General features: G+C 45.7%; 1 protein-coding gene across 1 annotated transcript in view; it reads left to right on the forward strand.

Annotated features, from left to right (window-relative positions):
* The window catches only part of PDGFRB (platelet derived growth factor receptor beta), a 186,600-nt gene that overhangs the window by 104,664 nt on the left and 57,883 nt on the right, over nt 1-24,053 (forward strand). Inside the window, exon 12 of the mRNA XM_040440726.1 lies at nt 5,933-6,065. Coding sequence (XP_040296660.1) covers nt 5,933-6,065 — 133 coding nt within the window. The remainder of the gene's footprint in view (nt 1-5,932; nt 6,066-24,053) is intronic.

Genomic DNA, 24,053 nt, shown 5'->3' on the forward strand with positions numbered 1-24,053 from the left:
GGCCTGACACGGAGGTCCCGGGCAAGGACAGATTATCCTCCGACTCAGGGACCTGCGACATCTTCAAGCTGCATGGAGGAGGTATGAAGGTGACAGATGAGACTTCCTTCCCCCTCCCCCGGGTGCCCGACCGAGAGCTTACAGAGGAAAATGGTTCTCTTGACCGAACGGTGTTGACCGCTACTTACCTTAAATGAAAGGGACCACGCTACTGACTTCTGTACTGAGGCAGAGACCTATGAACGGGAGTTTATGACAACGAATGCTAATGCAGTGATAGGTCGCAGCACAGCCTTGGCTGTATCTTACCTGAACCGAGAAAATAGGCGCACCGACCGTGGTTTGCTTGAAGCTCTGGTGGACGCGGATCTGCTTTATAAAAAGATAAGCCGTGTTTTACCGATGCACGGCGAGCCGTGACCTGCTGGTCCTTTAGACAGTGATCCAAACAAACACAAAACACCTGAGCGATTCAGGGAGGTATCGCCCTGAGTGGTTCAAGGCGACACTGTCACGAGCGATACAAGGAGACCTTGCCCCTGAGCGTTTCAGGGGCCATTGCGGCCGAGCGATTCAGGGCACCTGAGCGATTCAGGGCACCTGAGCGATTCAGGGGACCATTGCACCTGAGCGATTCAGGGAACTATTGCACCTGAGTGAATCAGGAAATTATTTGTGCCTGAGCGATTCAGGGACCATCTGCCTGATGGAATCGAGAACCATAGCACCAGAGCGACTTACGGACACTGCACCTGGGAAACCCGAAACATTGCCCGTGAATAAACAGGGAAAACATTGCACATGAGAGAATCAGGAAAACATTGCACATGAGTGAATTGAGGGACCTCCCTGGGTGATACCTGGACGAATTGTGACTGAGCGATTCAGGGACGACTTTGCGCCTGAGCGATTCAGGGAAGACATTGCGCCAGAGCGATTCAGGGAAGACATTGTGCCACAGCGAATCAGGGAAGACATTGCGCCAGCGAATCAGGGAAGACACTTGCGCCTGAGCGATTCAGGGAAGACACTTGCGCCTGAGCGATTCAGGGAAGACACCTGCGCCTGAGCGATTCAGGGAAGACACTTGCGCCTGAGCGATTCAGGGAAGACACTTGCGCCTGAGCGATTCCGGGAAGACACTTGCGCCTGAGCGATTCAGGGAAGACACTTGCGCCTGAGCGATTCAGGGAAGACATTGCGCCAGAGTGAATCAGGAAGACATTGCGCCAGAGTGACTCAGGAAGACATTGCGCCAGAGTGACTCAGGAAGACATTGCGCCAGAGTAAATCAGGAAGACATTGCGCCAGAGTGAATTAGGAAGACATTGTGCCAGCGACTCGGGGAAGACACTTGCGCCTGAGCGATTCAGGGAAGACACTTGCGCCTGAGCGATTTCAGGGAAGACCCTTGCGCCTGAGCGCTTCAGGGAAGACACTTGCGCCTGAGCGCTTCAGGGAAGACACTTGCGCCTGAGCGCTTCAGGGAAGACACTTGCGCCTGAGCGATTCAGGGAAGACACTTGCGCCTGAGCGAATCAGGGCACCCTTGGACAGATGCGGGGAAACTACCAACAGGGTGGGCCGGGTAGGGAAAAATGCTGTTGCTTCTGGTGCCCAGTCTTAACAGAGGATCAAAGGTTCCCCTTTAAAAAAAATTTTTATTTTTTTCATCCCCCAGCCGGTATTTAGCAATGACTCAGTGTTGAGCGGCACTTAAGGATTGTATTAGTGTGACACAAAATGTAACTCCACTTGTTGCTGGCAGCAATTTTAACAGAGGGTGTACTCATATGGCAACGTAACCCCTCTAATGACCGTCCGTTCTGAGGCGCAGACCCAGGGATATAGCGGACCGCCCCCTCCCGACATGACCCCACGGACACTGGCCGTTGCGCCGTTGACATAAAACACTGAAAACCCCTCCCCCCCTTCCCTGGTATGACATCCTGAACACTGTAACCCCCCCTCCCCGCCCCACAACATGGTGACCGCCGGAATGTTGCCACATGGTGTGCACCGAGCCGCGTGGAACCCATGTGGATAGCTGTGCGCCTGGCGGCGCCGCCGCAGCTGCAGAGCGGGAACCGGCAGCCGCCGCGCTGTCCGCTTACCTCCCGGATGCGACGGAGCTGCCGGTAAGTGAGGGTGATACGAGGTGCCGGTGGCAAGCGTATCTGGCCGGGCCGCAGAGCGGTGATACTTACCACAGGCGATGCTGCTGGAGACACGAACGGAATGAAGCACGAACGGAGACGCGACCGGAAGTGACGTCAGGCGCTGGAAGCTGCTGAAGCAAGAATCGGGCGCGCTTCTGCTTGTGGGAGGGGGTTTAAATAAGGTAAGTGCGCCCCTCCCACAAATACAGGCTGCACGCAGCCTTCAATACATATATACACATTTCCATTTTTCCCAAATGTTTATGCACAAATAAGACGTCATACAATGCTTAAATGATAAAGGGGTCCACGGTAAATTCCCTGGTGGTCTAGGGCAGTGAATGGATTATTGCTTAAGTCCCTGGTGGTCAACAGCAGTGAAGGTGTACAAGTACATGCTCTTTAGGATAGCTCCTGGAGATCTGTGTGACTCCTAAAAATTACCTTGTCCTTTAGGTAACTAATCTATTTCCTTAAGGGCACAGGCACTGTCCGTGTGGCCTGTGCTGACAGGTGCAGACCTATTCAACTTGAATGGGTCTTCAATCTGTCCTCACCACAAAAAATAGAGCATGTTTTATATTTTTTGCAGTGCTGAGGCATTGACCGAAATGCCACAGAACTGCTCCATGAGCCCTAAGGGTGTTTGCTGGCTTTAAAATATTGATGATCTATCCTCAGTATAAGGGCTCGTACACATGACCGTATGCCCTCCGAGACATACGGTCCGTGAGCGGGACATATGTCCCCGAGCGGCATACATTGTGCACATGGGAGGGCACAGCGTCATAGGTTACTATGATACTGTGCGCATCAGGCAGCCCGCGGGACTATTGTCCTGCACTCATATGATCATGTCTCAGAGGGCATACGGTCGTGTGCATGAGCCCTAAGTCATCAATATCTGATCTGTGAGGGTCTGACTACCGGCACCCCAGATGACCAGCTGTTTGAAGAGGCCATATTGCTCTATTCAGCACTGTCTTCTTTCTAGGCCAGTGATGTCATGTTCATTTGGTCACATGACCTTTGTGCAGCTGTCTTATTCAAGTGAATGGGCCTGGGCTGCAAAACCAAGAACAGCCACTGTACAATGTTCAGCAGTGTGCTTGGCATGCTGTGGAAAGGCTGCAGAACTCATCCGAGTGAAGCAGCCCTTTTTTAACAACTAATCAGCAGGGGCGCTGGGTGTCAGACCCCCACTGATCAAACACTGATGACCTATGCTGAGGAGAGGTCAACAATGTTGTAAACCCCTTTAAGATATAATGATGAAAATATTAATAATTGCATTCATCGATTTTAGTACAGTTGGATAGGTGCCTTTTTTAACAAAACCCATCAGGTTATGGATTTTCAAACACTTTAGATCATCACATGTTAACAGAGAAGTAAATAAATCTTACATTTAAGTCTAGGAATTTTCCAGCAAAACAAGGAATCCAATGAAAACGAGTATTAGGGCCAAACCAAAATAATTCTAGGCTGAGGTCCATGTATACAAAAAGGAACAGAGAGTAAGGCAGTGGTTACACTCAGACACTTGTGAGACATTTGTTGCCCATATATTTTGAATAAACTGGTTTTGCGAGTTTTCCATTATATGTCTTTCTCCAGTTGGATCTGATTCTTGTATTGGCAACAGCTTTGGAGGAAGACAAATGAGCCAAAAGCTATACACTGCGTGCAGAATTATTAGGCAAATGAGTATTTTGACCACATCATCCTCTTTATGCATGTTGTCTTACTCCAAGCTGTATAGGCTCGAAAGCCTACTACCAATTAAGCATATTAGGTGATGTGCACCTCTGTAATGAGAAGGGGTGTGGTCTAATGACATCAACACCCTATATTAGGTGTACATAATTATTAGGCAACTTCCTTTCCTTTGGCAAAATGGGTCAAAAGAAGGACTTGACAGGCTCAGAAAAGTCAAAAATAGTGAGATATCTTGCAGAGGGATGCAGCACTCTTAAAATTGCAAAGCTTCTGAAGCGTGATCATCGAACAATCAAGCGTTTCATTCAAAATAGTCAACAGGGTCGCAAGAAGCGTGTGGAAAAACCAAGGCGCAAAATAACTGCCCATGAACTGAGAAAAGTCAAGCGTGCAGCTGCCAAGATGCCACTTGCCACCAGTTTGGCCATATTTCAGAGCTGCAACATCACTGGAGTGCCCAAAAGCACAAGGTGTGCAATACTCAGAGACATGGCCAAGGTAAGAAAGGCTGAAAGACGACCACCACTGAACAAGACAGACAAGCTGAAACGTCAAGACTGGGCCAAGAAATATCTCAAGACTGATTTTTCTAAGGTTTTATGGACTGATGAAATGAGAGTGAGTCTTGATGGGCCAGATGGATGGGCCCGTGGCTGGATTGGTAAAGGGCAGAGAGCTCCAGTCCGACTCAGACGCCAGCAAGGTGGAGGTGGAGTACTGGTTTGGGCTGGTATCATCAAAGATGAGCTTGTGGGGCCTTTTCGGGTTGAGGATGGAGTCAAGCTCAACTCCCAGTCCTACTGCCAGTTTCTGGAAGACACCTTCTTCAAGCAGTGGTACAGGAAGTAGTCTGCATCCTTCAAGAAAAACATGATTTTCATGCAGGACAATGCTCCATCACACGCGTCCAAGTACTCCACAGCGTGGCTGGCAAGAAAGGGTATAAAAGAAGAAAATCTAATGACATGGCCTCCTTGTTCACCTGATCTGAACCCCATTGAGAACCTGTGGTCCATCATCAAATGTGAGATTTACAAGGAGGGAAAACAGTACATCTCTCTGAACAGTGTCTGGGAGGCTGTGGTTGCTGCTGCACGCAATGTTGATGGTGAACAGATCAAAACACTGACAGAATCCATGGATGGCAGGCTTTTGAGTGTCCTTGCAAAGAAAGGTGGCTATATTGGTCACTGATTTGTTTTTGTTTTGTTTTTGAATGTCAGAAATGTATATTTGTGAATGTTGAGATGTTATATTGGTTTCACTGGTAAAAATAAATAATTGAAATGGGTATATATTTGTTTTTTGTTAAGTTGCCTAATAATTATGCACAGTAATAGTCACCTGCACACACAGATATCCCCCTAAAATAGCTAAAACTAAAAACAAACTAAAAACTACTTCCAAAAATATTCAGCTTTGATATTAATGAGTTTTTTGGGTTCATTGAGAACATGGTTGTTGTTCAATAATAAAATTAATCCTCAAAAATACAACTTGCCTAATAATTCTGCACTCCCTGTAATTGCATAAAATTATACTGCTGAACATGTGGTTAAAGAGTAGATGACCCAACATATGCCAAAGATTAGCTTTCACCACGCCTCTGTGTTCTGAGTGATGGATGTAGAGTCTAATCAGGATACTTCTGGAGAAGTCACTATGACCAGAGAGGCGAAGCTGAGGAAGTGGTCAGTGCAGAGAGCTGATGGCACTGAATATGGAAAGACTGCCTCAAGTTAGACTGAGGACCACCTCAAGGAGTCAAGTTTGATGACGGACTCCCTTTAACAAGGAGTATCAGCCTTAATCTTTGCAGACAAAGTCTTTGACAGTACAATTGATACCATGGTTGGTTGTGTACAAAGTAAAGGAGGTTTAACTCATCACTTAATCAGGCTAATAGAAAAATGGAACCCCTGCTTGATCTTCTCAGATTCCACTTCTGAACACTCTTACCAGTTTCATTTTTTATAACCAATAATGTTAGCAATCAAAATCATAATCAGTAAATTATGTGAAACGTCAATTATTATTTATTTTGAAATCTGCAGAAGCCACGTTATGAAATTCGGTGGAAGGTAATAGAGTCGGTCAGCCCAGATGGACATGAATACATCTACGTGGATCCTCTACAGCTTCCGTATGACTCAAGCTGGGAAATTTCAAGAGACAAACTAGTCCTAGGTAATTGCAGAACTGTACACTGCAGACTTGCTTATTATTCAAGTTGAGCTTTCGGGCCAGACAACACATTGTACACATATTTACCCAGTATGAGGTAATAAGAATTTTGGAGCATCTAATAATAAGTAATAATAATTTCAGAGCATCAAATATTAGGTAATAATGATTTTGGAGCATCAATATTATGACTTTATGTTGTGCCATTTCTCTAGTATTTCTACTAGAAGTTTAAAGGGGTTGGCCACTCATTTCATTTGTGAGATGATTATATGGCATATACTAATATAGTCTTTGTTCTGTGGCACTTTCTATATTTCATAATGTATACTCCCTTGTTTACAAAGTCTTTTGTGTTGTCCACACAGAGGTCTTGTCCATAGGATGGCCGCTTATGGAAGGTCATGTGACCAGGTAAATCACCTCCATGTGATGCCTCCTCCATTCAAAGACACTGCACCTGCCATATGTACTTGTTCTGTTAGGAGTTTAGTGCAGAAGTAGTGTGTCTGAATGGAGGAGGCATCGCACGGAGGTGATTTGCCTTGTCACATGACCCTCCATCAGCAGCCATCTTTTGGACAGGACCTCTGTGTGGACAGCATGAAAGACTTTTTAAACAATGGGGTATAACTTATGAAATATAGAAAATGTTGCAGCATTTCAACAAAGGCTGTATTAGTAAGTGCCATATAGTCATCTCAGAAACACATTGGTCAACAGTAACCAGAAGGTGGCCAACCCCTTTAAGAATGAATTGCCAGCAAATACAGGGTGTTACCAGTGTAGGGGTGTGTCCCTGCACAGTCTGACTCTACCCAAACAGTGCACTCTTTTAGGACAGTGAGTGCCTCCCATAGATATAGCATGTGCAGTTGTCAGGCAGCGTACGTCAAGGGGTCCCTTAAAGAAATGGTGTTGGTGGTACCCAGGTGTAGGAATGCCAGAGTGGTGCAGGGTGGCCTACAATGTCCTTTAATGTTTTGTGCACGTGTCACTGTGCTCCTACCTGGATACGCTGGACCCCAGCTGTTCCCTTTCGAAGACAGAAAAAAGGGATAGCAGTAGTAGGGGATGAAGAAATGATTGAGTCCAGACCTTGTGATGAAGTTCAATAACAGCTTTACTTTCAATAAACGTTTCTCCAACAGTTTCAGGCTTTGTCTTGCTTCCCAGCAGGCTTTAGCATTAACTCTGGCAGGCAAACTCCTTTCTGCTACATCGGTTACTATCTGGCTCTGCTGTACTGACAAGCTTTCGGTATAACTTTACTTTTGCTGTATGCCGCAACTTCTCTTTGTAATCTGATGATTAATGAGTACCAGTGAACTTCCTGGCTTCTGAGGCTCCAAGCTGTGGTCTCCTTATCCAGCAGAGCTGAAGGTGCTCTGGCTGGCTTAGGCAAGGCACGTCCAGCAGGGATGCGCACCTGCTGCACACCCTCCCTTGGCAGAAGGTAAACTGCCACTGACTCTAACTAACTAGTCTCCTCCCTTCCTTCAAGAGAGGGTTAGAATGGAAAGAAGGGTTCCATTCTCTTTAACTGTAGCTCTGCCATGCTTGCTGCCACCTTTTGGTGAACCAGGTAAATTACACTTGAACATAACAGTTACAAAATTGGAAATTCACATTGTTTGGACCTGAAATAAATACACATGATGACATGAGGTTAACCAATAAAGACAGTAGCGGGGTGAAGAGGTGTTAATGCCACTCTGGGGATTTACACATGTTCTTCCTGGGTTTTAGTGGGCCATGAAGGTCCCAGTTCACTGATATCCACTTATGTATGCCAATAGAGCACCACAAAAAGGAAATAAAGTCTACTGTGCCATCTAAACTTGGCATAATAAGCTTTATATGACAGTATAATACAAAATGTGCATTCATACATGTGCAATTACAACCATATGGCTCTGGAATAATCTCCCACCTAGTTCACACAGTAAATGTCAGTGTAGGTAAGCATATGCTTGCTGTAAATGTAACTTAGAAATATCATTTTCTCATATGCTGCACTGCTTCACTGATTTTTATAGCGCTGGCTGAGATTACATCATGGTAAAATTACTGCTCATGTTACAGTTATAAGGTCAACTGCACAGTGCCTTTAAAAATATTTCAACTTTAATCCTACCATTAAAGGGGTTGTCCTATCTGGCCATTTCCCAGGTGGCCTGACTTACAGAAACTGCTGAGCAGGCTGGCGCTGTTTCTGTAGCTCCCATTGCAGTGAATGGGCGCTACACCAATAGCGTAGCTCATCAAGCTATGTTATTTCAGTAACCCCATGAGTTACAAAAGCAGTGTAACTTGTTCTGCTATGCTGTTTACGTAGCTCCTATTCACTGCAATGGGAGCTACGAAAAGTGCTGGCCCACTCGGCAGGCTATGAAGGCCTGCCACCTGGGAAGCTTGTGATATGGGACAACCCCTTTAACATAATTTTACAGGTTAACTCTAGAAAAGTTACCAGTACTTTTTATTGTTGTATTTAATTTATTTAACATTTTTACTTATATACATTCTGGGGCAGATTTACCAAAACTGTCCAATAGTAAGTCAGTGTAAACTTTGGTGGGGAGTGTTTATAAGGGCATCTGTCAGCAGATTTGTAGCTATTAAACTGGCTGACCTGTTGCATGTGCGTTTGGCAGCTAAAGGCATCTGTGTTGGTCCTATGTTCATATGTGCCCATATTGCTAAGAAAATATGTAAATATGCAAATGAGCCTCTAGGTGCAACAGGGGTGTTACCGTTACACCTAGAAGCTCTGCTCTCTCTGCAACTGCAGCACCCTCTGCATTTTGATCGACAGGACCAGGCAGTGTAAATGTCATCACATCTGGTCCTGTCGATCAAAGTGAAGAGGACATGGCAGTTGCAAAAAGAGCAGAGCCTTTAGGTGTAAAGGCAACTCCCCTTTGCTCCTAGAGGCTCATTTGCATATATTAAAACATAATTTTTCTCAGCAATGTGGACACATATGAACATGAGACCAACATAGATGCCTTCAGCTGCCAAGTGCACATGTAACAGATCAACCAGTTTCATAGGTACAAATCTGCTGACAGATGCCCTTTAAAGTGCTAAGGCTGGGGGGGGAGTAGCAAACTTTATTACACTTTTTAAAAAAATTTGTCAGCCTGGTGTCTTTTGAAAAGTAGGTGCGAAAATGGTTGTGGTAAGCCATGTTAAAAGGACACTTCCATCATATTTTTTGCACATCAACACCCTATATGTGAACATTCTAGGTAATTACCAGACAAAAAAACCCTTCATGTATTCTACTTCCTGTCCTGACTTATTAAAGGGGTTGTCTAACGTCAGCAAATGGCATTTATTATGTAGAGAAAGTTATCACAAGGCACTTCCTAATGTATGGTGATTGTCCATATTGCCTCCTTTGCTGATTTCCTAAATTTTTCCATCACACTATACACTTCTCGTATCCAGGGGGCTATGACCACCACTGCAGCACGGATACAATGCAACCTGGACGGCAGCTGCTGAGAATGTGTACCTATGTACACTCTTAGGCCTCTTTCACACGGGCGTCACGTGTGAGGGCCGGATAGGATGCGGGTGTGTCGCGGGAAAATGCACAATTATTCCGCGTGAGTGCAAAGCGTTTTAATGCGTTTTGCACGCGCGTGAGAAAAATCGGCATGTTTGGTACCCAGACCCGAACCTGGACTTCTTCACAGAAGTTTGGGTTTGGGTTTGGGATCGCTGTTGTTTCGATTTTATTATTTTCCCTTATAACATTGTTACAAGGGAAAATAATAGCATTCTTATAAAATAATAGCATTCTTAATACAGAATGCTTAGTAAAATAGGGATGGAGGGTTTTTATTAAACTCACCTCATACACTTGTTCGCGCTGCCAGGCTTCTCTTCTTTCTTCTTCTTTGATGACCTGGGAGGAAAAGGACCTTTGGTGCGCTCATCACATGGTCCATCACCATGGTGATGGATCATGTGATGAGCACGGAGCCATCACATGGCCATCACATGGCCCATCACCATGGTGATGGATCATGTGATGGACCATGTGATGAGCGCAGTGACATCACCAAAGGTCCTTTTCCTCCCAGGTCATCAAAGAAGAAGAAAGAAGAGAAGCCGGGCAGCGCGAACAAGTAGATGAGGTAAGTTTAATTTTAATTTAATTTTTTTTTAACCCCTCCATCCCTAATTTACTTAGCATTCTATATTAAGAATGCTATTATTTTCCCTTATAACTATGTTAAAAGGGAAAATAATGAAGATTGGGTTCCCATTCCGATCGTCTCCTAGCAACCATGCGTGAAGATCGTGACGTCACCGGCACTAATGGGGGGGCTTTAGTGCTGGCCTAACCTGTAAAATGGGTAGGACAACGCTAAAGCCTGCCCATCAGAGCCGGTGACGTCACCGAATACACTGCTGGGCGGAATCCTCCACCTAGCAGTGTAAAAAATACAAACAAACAAACAAGCCCTTGCCCTGCGTGATACAGCACAGGGCAAGGGAAAGCATGCTCCAGTGCTAATATCAGAAGGCCTACCTGGGTGAAAATCGGGGTATGTCCTGGTTCAACTCTGAACTCCTTCAATTAGTTTCATTCCAGACTTATCACTGAAACATGTCACAATCTCACCTAAGTATAGGGGTCACGTAAAATAACCGGGAGTAGTTTTTCTTGACAAATGTGATAGGTTTAAAGTTGCCGTATGCCAAACATATAAAACAAGGTGCATCATTTGACAAATTTGGAGCAATGTTTGCCAACGTAAAGATAAACATTTGAGTGCAGTGCGTGTCACGGATATTCCTCTCTATAATTGGCATCAGATTTGTCACTGTGGCTAATTCTGGATGATAAATCTGTCACATTTTTAGACTGCCTAATCTACCTTTGCATCACCTATTTGTTGGCTTAGGCTACTTTCACACTAGCGGCAGCTACCACAAGTCCACCGTGCCACTGGAAGTCCGTTCTGGCCCAATTTACTAAAATGGAGACGGACCGGAGGTCCTGCCGCAGCACGGCAAACATGCCGAGAGGTGGCCAGACAAAAATACATCAAAAATACATCACTCTGCGTTTTTTGTCCAGCTGCCTCTTGGCTTGTTTGCGGCACAGTGAACTTGCGGTAGAACAGATCCGGCAAGCTGTTCCCCGGTGGAACAGCCTGCCGGAAAAGGCTACCGCAAATGGGAAAGTAGCCTTTTTTTACTCAAAAATGTGCCATGTTTGGAGCATTTTTTGATGCACAATGTTGAATTTAATAACATTTACCTTCAATCTAAACTACACCCCCTTTGTCAGATGAGGTGTTAAAAGCATCTAAGCATTTAATAAATGTGGTGCAAAACCCGCGCGCAAGTTTTTTGTCACAAATTGAGCTAGAATTCTGGCACATTTTAATTAGGAAACTTAACTTAGCTCTAAACTTGGTCTACTGCCGTACATGTAGTGAGCGAAAGCTATAGCAATAGACTTTACCCCCTGGACTACCCTTTTCCATGTGTCCCATTAAAGGGAATCTGTCACCAGTGATCTCCCTATCAAGCTGTTAGCATAGACACATACAGTTGCAAGAAATAGTATGTGAACCCTTTGAAATGATATGGATTTCTGCACAAATTGGTCATAAAATGTGATCTGATCTTCATCTAAGTCACAACAATAGACAATCACAGTCTGCTTAAACTAATAACACACACAGAATTAAATTTTACCATGTTTTTATTGAACACACCATGTAAACATTCACAGTGCAGGTGGAAAAAGAATGTGAACCCCTAGACTAATGACATCTCCAATAGCTAATTGGAGTGAGGTGTCACCCAACTGGAGTCCAATCAATGAGATGAGATTGGAGGTGTGGGTTACAGCTGCCCTGCCCTATAAAAACCACACACCAGTTCTGGGTTTGCTTTTCACAAGAAGCATTGCCTGATGTGAATGATGCCTCGCACAAAAGAGCTCTCAGAAGACCTACGATTAAGAATTGTTGACTTGCATAAAGCTGGAAAGGGTTATAAAAGTATCTCCAAAAGCCTTGCTGTTCATTAGTCCACGGTAAGACAAATTGTATATTAATGGAGAAAGTTCAGCACTGCTGCTACTCTCCCTAGGAGTAGCCGGCCTGTAAAGATGACTGCAAGAGCACAGCACAGACTGCTCAATGAGGTGAAGAAGAATCCTAGAGTGTCAGCTAAAGACTTACAAAAGTCTCTGGCATATGCTAACATCCCTGTTAGCGAATCTACGATACGTAAAACACTAAACAAGAATGGATTTCATGGGAGGATACCACAGAGGAAGCCACTGCTGTCCAAAAAAAACATTGCTGCACGTTTACAGTTTGCACAAGAGAACCTGGATGTTCCACAGCAGTACTGGCAAAATATTCTGTGGACAAATGAAACCAAAGTTGAGTTGTTTGGAAGAAACACACAACACTATGTGCAGAGAAAAAGAGGCACAGCACACCAACATCAAAACCTCATCCCAACTGTGAAGTATGGTGGTGGGGGCATCATGGTTTGGGGCTGCTTTGCTGCGTCAGGGCCTGGACGGATTGCTATCATCGAAGGAAATATGAATTCCCAAGTTTATGAAGACATTTTGCAGGAGAACTTAAGGCCATCTGTCCACCAGCTGAAGCTCAATAGAAGATGGGTGTTGCAACAGGACGACCCAAAGCATGGAAGTAAATCAACAACAGAATGGCTTAAACAGAAGAAAATATGCCTTCTGGAGTGGCCCAGTCAGAGTCCTGACCTCAACCCGATTGAGATGCTGTGGCATGACCTCAAGAAAGCGTTTCACACCAGACATCCCAAGAATATTGCTGAACTGAAACAGTTCTGTAAAGAGGAATGGTCAAGAATTACTCCTGACCATTGTGCACGTCTGATCTGCAACTACAGGAAATGTTTGGTTGAAGTTATTGCTGCCAAAGGAGGTTCAACCAGTTATTAAATTCAAGGTTCACATACTTTTTCCACCTGCACTGTGAATGTTTACATGGTGTGTTCAATAAAAGCATAGTAACATTTAATTCTTTGTGTGTTATTAGTTTAAGCAGACTGTGATTGTCTATTGTTGTGACTTAGATGGAGATCAGATCACATTTTATGACCAATTTGTGCAGAAATCCATATAATTCCATAGGGTTCACATACTTTTTTCTTTTGTTGATCTCTGTTCCTGAGATATGATACTTTTTCTTAATATACAAATTAGCCCTTTGGTTCAATGAGTGTGTCACTATTGCCCTGGTTGTACCCAAGCTTTCTGTGGCCAGCCCCTCTCTGGTTGCTTTGAATGGCAGGGCCAGGCAGTTGGAAAGCAGTGAGGGAAGGACTGGCCACAGAAAGAAGCGGAGCTAGGGTGCAACGAGAGTAACAGTGACCTCCTCATTGCACCAAAGGCCTAATTTGCATATTAAGAAAAAGTATACACAGCCTTAGATCAACAAAAGTAAAACAGTGTTTTGTATCCCCATCTATGACTCTGGCTGCTGCTCATTCGTGCTCAACATGACCAAGATATATTTTTTCACCAGCGGGGGAGGACTGGGACTAGTCTGAGCTTCAAGGAACATTTTTCTTTATTTAAAATGGATTTTCAGAATACTACATTGATGGTTCATCATTACAATAAACCACAAACGTGTAATGGGTGGAACCTTCACAGGTCAGCAGAACAGGGTTAGCAACATACACTGGCATGCAACAGCATGCCTTTACTGCAATACTCGGCACAGTGACGTCACTACGAGGGTGGCACTACAGCAAAGCTATGTTCAGCCCTATTCATTTGAATGGCCTGTACCTTATCCAGTATGCAGTCCTGTATGTAGGAGATGAAGGTATCAGAAGTTATACTTGGGAATGGCTTCTTATGCGGTTACATCTGGGAAATATTTAGTTATGATCTCCTGCTCTCTGGTAAGCCATGTATGCAAAATAATACATGACTGGCTTTGGGGAGGCTGGTTGTGCCCTAAATGCTGGGTGCTGGGTGTGGGGGCAATAAGCCACTCTGCCCTGGATCTGAGGCTGAATCTGGGCCCCAGGTGAAGGAAAAGCCTAGTTGCAACTGTGAAATAATACACACTTCCATGTTATTACCGCGCATGACTATTGTAGATGATGATCCTCATCTCCTATCATTTTATAAACTTGTCCAGGCGCTTCATACAGTTATTATATCTGTACCTGTCACTTAGCTGCAGTACTCCAAAGCTACAATCACCTGAGCATTCAGCTGTGCCGGGTTTAATGGTACATAACATTACATATTCATTTTATATTAGTGTCAAAAAATAAAACTGTCACCACTTCTGTTCAAGAATGAGGTCTCTGCAAACTGTACCCACTCATTAGCGGCTTAACTGCAGGCTGCCCATTATGCTTTATTGCCAGCAGAAACAGAGACGGCATATAAGTATATACTCAGAATGCAAATCGACTTCTTTCAGGGAGATGGAAATAATGACATAAACCCCTAGCAAGCTATACTGATCGCAATGTGCTTGTAGTTTCAATCAGAAGGCAAAGGGTGCCCCCATGTGGTCAATATAGGCATTTACATCTATGATAACTTTTCTATACATTGATATATTGTATGATTCCCTTACGTTCTACCAGCAGCACAGATGGGGTTAACTGCCCCCTGTGGACTGGTAGGACCGGCGGAATTTTTAATGAGCCCAAGAACCAATAACAAGAGTTCCCACTCCCTCAAAAGGAGGGAACTACCCCCCAACCACCGTGTTTTTTTCTGTCCTTTCGACAGGTGGACTGGCGTGCAGCTCCCCCCTCCTTTTTTTCCTTGGGGGGTGCATAGGATAGGGATATGACATTTGTCTTCCCCTTATATTTTCCAGTATCTTTAGGGCTATTTGCCCTTCTTTTTCTTATGTCCCTTCCTCCCCCTCTAACCTTGAACTTTTCCTCAGGTTTTTTACGGTCCTCCTCATGCTGTTCGGGGCTGTGTGATTCTGGCAGGGCCGCTTCCGAGACTCGCGCCGCGGTGTCCCTGGGTGACGTCACCGCTCTGCGGCTCCCTCGCCGGCAGCTTTCGCTGCCAGCGCTCGCATCCCTACAGGAGGGGGGAGGGAGGAAGTCAATGACCCGTTTGAGGGTACATTCTGTTTGTTTTTCTTTTTCCTGCAGGGAATGATTAATTCCCTGTTCTCTGGGGGAATATCTTCCCCAAGTTGAAAAAAAAAAAAAAAAGAGGAAAGGGAAGAGTGACAGAAAGTAGGAGTTTAGTGGGCGGCAACATCAAGTTTGATTAATTGGCTGCAAGGGCTCTGCCTTTGGGCGGTCTCTCACACCTCCTTATAAGCCCTCAGTTACCCTCACTCAGTCTCTGGTTGTGCAGCTTTTTTTTTAGCAAGCCTCCAGAGTCCTATTGTGCTGAGAGAGATTTTCTCTATCATTTCTGGTGATACTGAGACTGAAACTTTGTTTCTGTTGGTGGGCTTATTCTCAAAATTTTTTATTTTTGTCTTCTTATTGCTTAATAGGGTTTTTAATCCTCCTCTTCCTTTTTTCGCAGTCATGTCTTCTCCATGAGACGATGACCAGCGGAAGGCCACCGCCAAATGCAAACATTTGGCCTGCTTCAATTGTGATACCCCCTTAGATGACGACTGCCAATACTCAAGATGTGACAGCTGCCGTTCCCGTACCACTGCTGAACCCACGATGCAGGAAATGTATCAGTGGGCTAGATGCTATGTGGATGATTCTATCAAGGGTGTGGTCAAGCTTTTAAATAAGAGGTTGCCGGGACCCTCCCAGACTCCTATGGAGGTCACCGCACCAAGCGAGAGACCCGCTGTTGTTTCAGTGGGCTCATCTTCCTCGGACGAGGAAGAGTTAACCTCATGTTTTTTTCCGCCAGAAAAAACTCAAAAGCTTCTAAAGTCCATCCGGTCGGGGGACCAGGATGTTGACGTTGGGGAGTCCTCCGATCCCGCTGGTCGGGCACAGCGTGTCTTCAAAGCGGATGAGACCCTCCGTTCAGTCATGCTTACTGAATGGAAGAGACCGGAGAAAGGACCAGTCCTGACTCGTAAATTTAAAATGATGTTTCCGATGGCGAAACCCTTAATGGAATCGTGGGGTTCCATTCCCAGGGTTGACATGGCCATAGCCAAGTTGTCTAGACGCACTCTGGTGCCCGCAGATGATGGGTCGAGTCTGCAAGACCCTCTTGATAGGAGGGCGGAGTGCACTTTAAGAAGAGGCTATTCAGCCGCTGCAGCTTCATCATCTACTGCTATAGCAGCATCTGAGGTTTCATCCTTCCTGAGGAGTAAGTTAAACCAAATTCAGACCGACGTGGACCAGAGTGTGTCCCGTGATGATATCCTGGCCGCCTTCAAAACGGTGAATCTGGCCATGGACTTTCTATGCGATACTTCGCAGGTGCAGCTAAAGCTAGCAGCCAAGACCATGGGCCTAGTCTCCGCGGCCCGTAGACCCTTATGTCTAAAACCATGGAAGGCAGATAATGCCTCAAAATATAATTTATGTGGGCTTCCCTTCGAGCCCGATCGACTTTTCGGGTCCGAGCTGGATAAGATCATGGAGGGCCTCTCTGACAAGAAGGGCAAGAGTCTTCCTCAGCAGCCCTTTCGAGGACGCCTCAGTCAGCATCGAGGCAGCAGACAGGGCCAACAGGCTACTTCCCGTAGAAACTGGGGGGGCAGCGAAGATTTTCGAGGTGCCCCCGCAGACCAACTAAGGAGGCCAATCCCTCCTGACTGCGGGCCTCTCAGAGGCTCTTGGTTTCCCCCTGCTGTCCCCGCCGTTACGCCTCTGGGTTTCCCCGTACCCTCCCCCCTGATCCCCGTGGGAGGACGCCTTGCCCATTTCAAAGAGATTTGGTCCCAGGAGATTGCAGACCCCTGGGTTCTAAGCATCATCTCCTCCGGGTACCTGATAGATCTCGCCTCTCTCCCCCAAGAAAGATTCCTCATCAATCGGGGCTTTCAGCCTGCCAAAGAAAGGATTTTAGAATCCTACATCCAGGACTATATTTCAAAGGGGGCTCTAGAGGAGGTTGCGGCAGGGGAGCAGGGCCTAGGGATCTATTCACCAGTATTTCTGGTTCCCAAAAAGACAGGCGATCTCCGGATGATAATCGATTTAAGACATCTCAATCGATTCATAAAGAGGCCAAGGTTTCGTATGGAAACCATAAGGTCAGTCAGCCACATTCTCAAACTCGGAGATGTGATGGCCACACTGGATCTCAAGGATGCTTATCTCCATAGTCTGATCCATCCCGCGTCTCGGAAATATCTCAGGATCGCGGTCCAGATTTCCGGGGTTCTCAGGCATTTCCAGTTTTCCGCTCTCCCCTTCGGAATCTCATGCGCCCCCCTTATCTTCACCAAGGTGGTGGTAGCGGTGGTGGCAGCTCTGAGACTTCAAGGACTGACTATTGTCCCTTACCTGGACGACTGGCTCCTTTTGGCGGCCACCGTTCCAGTTCTCACCCACCATCTTCATTTGGCAATTTCCTTTCTGCTCCACCTAGGGTGGATCATCAACTGGCAGAAATCGAATGTGAGCCCTTCGACTTCAATACAATATCTAGGTTTCATAATCGACTCTGTGGAGATGTCTCTTCAGTTGACATCGGAAAGGAAGTCCCGGGTACAAGACCTGGCAAGGTTCTTATCGGTACCACGACGAGTATCCATTCGGACTCTCATGAAGATGTTGGGGCTCATGTCAGCGGCTGCAGATGCAGTCCCTTGGGCATTATGGCACCTTCGCCCTCTTCAAACAGAAGTTTGGAACAAGTGGGATGGCAGCCCTACGGGGCTAGATTCCCTATACTCTCTATCCTCCCAAACTCAAAATTTCCTGAGATGGTGGTTCCATCTCCCTGCAGGGAAGTCTATGACCCAACCAGTTTGGCTCATATTGACTACAGACGCGTCCCTAGTAGGCTGGGGCGCTCATCTAGACAGTTCCACAGTTCGGGGAACTTGGTCTCTCATGGAGCAGCGTTTCTCCTCCAATCTCCGAGAGATGCGAGCTATCCGGCTAGCCCTCCTTCACTTCGCCCCTCAAATCCGGGGCAAAGCGGTGAAAGTACACAGTCAGACAATATGACTGCTGTTCTTTACATAAACAAACAGGGAGGCACGAGATCCCTACCCCTTCTTGCAGAGATCGGGGTAATTCTACGGTGGGCAGAGTTGAACCTATCCCATCTATCTGCCACCCACATTCGGGGGTCCCTCAACATGATTGCAGATCGTTTAAGCCGCGGATTACCGACCATGGAGTGGTGTCTGCGTCCGGAGATCTTCAAGCAGATAGTCCTGAGATGGGGATTACCGGAGGTGGATCTCATGGCAACCAGGTTCAACGCCAAGGTACAAAGGTTCTGCTCTCTATACAGGGAGGACAACCCCCTGGCGATAGATGCTCTGTCAATACCGTGGAGGTTCAGGCTGGCTTACATCTTCCCTCCCTTTTCCATGATACCGAGGGTATTGATGAAGATCAGGATCAGGCCTCGGTAATAGCCATCATTCCGTTCTGGCCCAAGAGATCCTGGTTTACCCAGCTCATTCAGATGAGTCGGGGACAATACTGGAGACTCCCCCCGGAGCAGACCCTGGTGTCGTGGGACACACATCTCTGCCCAGATCTGCACAGATTCAACCTGACAGCCTGGAGGTTGATCAGTCCCTTCCCAGAGTAGAAGGGATCTCTGAGGCGGTCCTGAGAACGTTATCACATTCAAGAGCGGAATCCACTAAGAAGGCCTACTCCAGAGTGATGAAAATCTTCACCTTATGGTGTGATTCTAACCAGGTGGCGTCTGCAGATCCGCCCCTTTCCGCCATATTACAGTTCCTTCAGGATGGACTAGACCAAGGGCCTTGCTCTGGCCACTTTGAAGGTACAAGTTTTTGCCATCTCGGCCTGTTTAAACAGGCCATATTCTCGGGACCCGCTCATCAAACGCTTCCTTAAAGGAGCCGAGAGATTGAGGCCTACAATACTAAGACCCATTCCTCAGTGGGATCTTTCAGTAGTGCTCAATGGGTTAGCATCTCCCCCCTTTGAGCCATTGGAGGAGGTCGGGTTCAAGTTTGTCACCTTAAAAACAGTCTTTCTGCTAGGTGTGACTTCATCTAAGAGGGTTTCGGAGTTACAAGCCTTTTCGGCTCTGCATCCATATATAAACTTTTTGCAGGACCGGGTTCTCCTAAAATTCTTACCCTACTTCAGACCTAAGGTGTTATCCTTTCAGAATGTCAATCAGGTAATTTCTTTACCAGTCTTACTTTCTTCCGCCTCCTCCGATGTTCCTGTCAGACATCCTCTGGACATTTCGAGATGCCTCCAGACCTATGTGGATAGGTCCAGGGAGTTCAGGATTGATGAGAATCTCTTCATCCTGTTTGCCGGTAAATCTAAAGGCCGTAAAGCGTCTAAGGTTTCCATTAGTCGCTGGATCAGGAAAGCCATTAGGGAGTCTTTTCTGTCTCAAACTCTGGACCCTCCAGAATTCGTTAAGGCCCATTCTACTAGGGCCGTTTCAACCTCAGTGGCAGAAAGAAACCAACTTCCCTTAGAGCTAATCTGCAAGTCGGCTTCCTGGAGCTCCGAATCAACCTTTATCTCGCACTACAGAGTCAAGTTTGCAGAGTTTTCGGCCTTTGGGCAGACTATTCTTGATTCTGCCAGGCAGGAAGGCCCTCCCTAGGGGTTCTTCTTGTTATCTCCCCATCTGTGCTGCTGGTAGGACGTAAGGGAATCGTTCATTTCTAACGATAATTTGTTTTCCCTTAGTCCTAACAGCAGCACACAAATTTCCCACCCTAAGTACGTATGCTTGCTGAAAACACGGTGGTTGGGGGGTAGTTCCCTCCTTTTGAGGGAGTGGGAACTCTTGTTATTGGTTCTTGGGCTCATTAAAAATTCCGCCGGTCCTACCATTCCACAGGGGGCAGTTAACCCCATCTGTGCTGCTGGTAGGACTAAGGGAAAACAAATTATCGTTAGAAATTAACGATTGCTTTTTCTAAATATGTAGCTTGAAAAGATCCACAGCATATAATGAGCACAAACAAATATAAAACAGCTAATTACACCCAAAAAATGCTTTAATTTGGCAATGGCAGGGAATTAAAGTGTCATATTACCAGACAGTCTTACAAAAGTATACAGAATTAATGGCAAAAACATGGTCCCAAATAAATAATGGCAACATAAAGCGGGGAATTTATTAAAGTTGTGCCAGAAAACTGGAGTAAATAATTGCCAAAATCTATGCCAGACCATGACTAGAGTAGATTTCAGTTGGCGATGCAAAGACAGCTCAAAGATACAATATAATAATAATTTATTGAGCTGCATATGGCGCATCTTGTTCCAACAGTCTTTTAACACTGGCATATGAAACGCTAGTCTAGCTGGCCATTTGGTTGAGACAATGATCAGCCGATCAGCCTCCACAAGATCATTTGTACGAACAATTCCACCAGACTAAGACCTGTTTCCCACTTGCGTAGTGGCATTCCAGTTTTGAGATCCGGCAAAGGACGGTTCAGTTGTCAATGGGGACAAAACTAACCAAGATATGTTCCATTCTGTTTTGCCTTTTTTGACCGGACACAAGACCAACTGGCGAGTCAGTTTTTTTTTTTTAAACTGACTCTCAGTCTTTGAGCACAATGGCATGGCCGATTACATTTTCGGCAGACAAGAGTTTGCCCTAAGACTTTGTGAACCATCGTTTTCACGAGTTTTTCAATTGACAGTCAGGCGAAATGCGAAAAATCACCCATTTCAGCCAACTTTTGTCTCGGGTATGGCCCCATGGTGTTTACTTTGTAATCAAAGGAACCTCACAATTATGCGTCTGGTTTTTAATTTTATGAGCAACTCTGTTCTGGAACCAAGTGCCAGATGCAGACAGATGCAGAATTATAGAAAACTTAGTGTGCATATTACAAAGAGCCACAGTCATCTCCAGGAATATTCAGCTAATAAAGTAATTTATAGCATCTTTCAATAGTGTTCAACCCCCTAAAATTTCAACAGTCTTCTCTAGAGAACAAATTGATTCTTCCAGAACTCAATGTGACTTCAATTGCCCAATATAAATTTTGTAAAGTTCTAGTCTTGCAAATTTTCACAAATTTCCATTGGTTTGTTCTATGGAAACATTTCCTTAAGGGGCACATATCTAGTCATAACTACTGTGAAGGGGGACACAATGCTGGCATAACTACTGTATGGTGACATACAGTGGAGAATATTTAATATGTGGGGATATTTAGGGGACTGGGTGGGATTAGGTGTTTAGTTATGTTTTGGGCAGAGTTTAAAAAGTTGGGAGGTATGCTAGAGGGCCTCTTAAAGTGCCAACTGATTGATATAAAGAAATACTCAATACCCCTCCCGCAACCCTATAACCCTGCGTCTTAGAAATCAAGGCTACAGGACTATAGGTAGAAGTATGCTCTGCTGAATGGCTGCTAGGCCTAAATAAAGAGGAGGGGCACATAATACAATACAACAATAGCTTATTTAACCCCCTGATCTGCATATTGGAGGGACATTGACTGATACCAGTTGTAGCTAGTGATGTCGCGAACATAAAATTTTCAGTTCGCGAACAGCGAACGCGAACTTCCGCAAATGTTCGCGAACTGGCGAACCGGGCGAACCGCCATAGACTTCAATAGACAGGCGAATTTTAAAACCCACAGGGACTCTTTCTGGCCACAATAGTGATGAGAAAGTTGTTTCAAGGGGTCTAACACCTGGACTGTGGCATGCCGGAGGGGGATCTATGGCAAAACTCCCATGGAAAATTACGTAGTGGACGCAGAGTCGGGTTTTAATCCATAAAGGGCATAAATCAACTAACATTCCTAAATTGTTTGGAATAACGTGCTTTAAAACATCCAGTGTGTGTATACGATCAGGTATGATGTTGTATCGATCAGGTAGTGTAAGGGTTACGCCCGCATCACAGACATTGACAGACCAAACTCCCCTTTTAATGCACCGCAAACAGTTCATTTGCACAACCGCAAACTCCCCATTTGCACAAGGTTGGATACCAAGCTAGCCACGTCCCGGTGATGTCATTGAAGGTTTCTTCCTCCACCCAGCCACGTACAACACCAAGGGTCCCCGAAAGGTCAATTGAATTGATTTTTCGAACGGGGAGATGGTTAAAAAAACGCTGGCTCCCTCCCCTTTGTTTTTATCCACGGTGACTGCGTCTGCGCCGTGCAATTTACTGTCACACCCGATATGAGTGGTATTTTCTGTAGTACTATTCTCATCAGTTTAATCCCTCTAACGTCCCCGACTCCCCAATCTGGGGGCCATTTATTAAACAGATTTTTCGGACGGGGAGATGGTTAAAAAAACGCTGGCTCCCTCCACTCTGTTTTAATCCACGGTGACTGCGTCTGCGCCGTGCAATTTACTGTCACACCCGATATGAGTGGTATTTTCTGTAGTACTATTCTCATCAGTTTAATCCCTCTAACGTCCCCAATCTGGGTGCCATTTATTGAATAGATTTTTCGAACGGGGAGATGGTTAAAAAAAACCTGGCTCCCTCCACTCTGTTTTAAACCACGGTGACTGCGTCTGCGCCGTGCAATTTACTGTCACACCCGATATGAGTGGTATTTTCTGTAGTACTATTCTCATCAGTTTAATCCCTCTAACGTCCCCAATCTGGGTGCCATTTATTGAATAGATTTTTCGAACGGGGAGATGGTTAAAAAAACGCTGGCTCCCTCCACTCTGTTTTAAACCACGGTGACTGCATCTGCGCCGTGCAATTTACTGTCACACCCGATATGAGTGGTATTTTCTGTAGTACTATTCTCATCAGTTTAATCCCTCTAACATCCCCAATCTGGGGGCCATTTATTAAATAGATTTTTTGAACGGGGAGATGGTTAAAAAAACGCTGGCTCCCTCCACCGATATGAGTGGTATTTTCTGTAGTATTATTCTCATCAGTTTAATCCCTGTTACGTCCCATATCAGGAATTGCCTTTTATGAAAAACAGTCAGTGGAAGCGGGCCTGACACACACTGGCAGCAGGCAAGCAACTGAAATTACACTAAAGTGTAAAAATTAAATGCCTTATTTATCGGCAAGCTACTGTGCCACCCGGTATGAGTGGTTGGCACTGGCAGTGGGCACACTACAGTCAGTAGAAGCGGGCCTGACACACACTGGCAGCAGGCAAGCAACTGAAATTACACTAAAGTGTAAAAATTAAATGCCTTATTTATCGGCAAGCTACTGTGCCACCCGGTATGAGTGGTTGGCACTGGCAGTGGGCACACTACAGTCAGTGGAAGAGGGCCTGACACACTGACTGGCAGCAGGCAAGCAACTGAATTTAGACTACTGTCTAAAAATTAAATGCCTTATTTATCGGCAAGCTACTGTGCCACCCGGTATCAGTGGTTGGCACTGGCAGTGGGCACACTACAGTCAGTGGAAGCGGGCCTGACACACACTGGCAGCAGGCAAGCAACTGAAATTACACTAAAGTGTAAAAATTAAATGCCTTATTTATCGGCAAGCTACTGTGCCACCCGGTATCAGTGGTTGGCACTGGCAGTGGGCACACTACAGTCAGTAGAAGCGGGCCTGACACACACTGGCAGCAGGCAAGCAACTGAAATTACACTAAAGTGTAAAAATTAAATGTCTTATTTATCGGCAAGCTACTGTGCCACCCGGTATGAGTGGTTGGCACTGGCAGTGGGCACACTACAGTCAGTGGAAGAGGGCCTGACACACTGACTGGCAGCAGGCAAGCAACTGAATTTAGACTACTGTCTAAAAATTAAATGCCTTATTTATCGGCAAGCTACTGTGCCACCCGGTATCAGTGGTTGGCACTGGCAGTGGGCACACTACAGTCAGTGGAAGCGGGCCTGACACACACTGGCAGC

The sequence above is a fragment of the Bufo bufo genome, chromosome 1 (genome assembly GCF_905171765.1).
Source record: "Bufo bufo chromosome 1, aBufBuf1.1, whole genome shotgun sequence".
Lineage (NCBI taxonomy): Eukaryota > Metazoa > Chordata > Amphibia > Anura > Bufonidae > Bufo > Bufo bufo.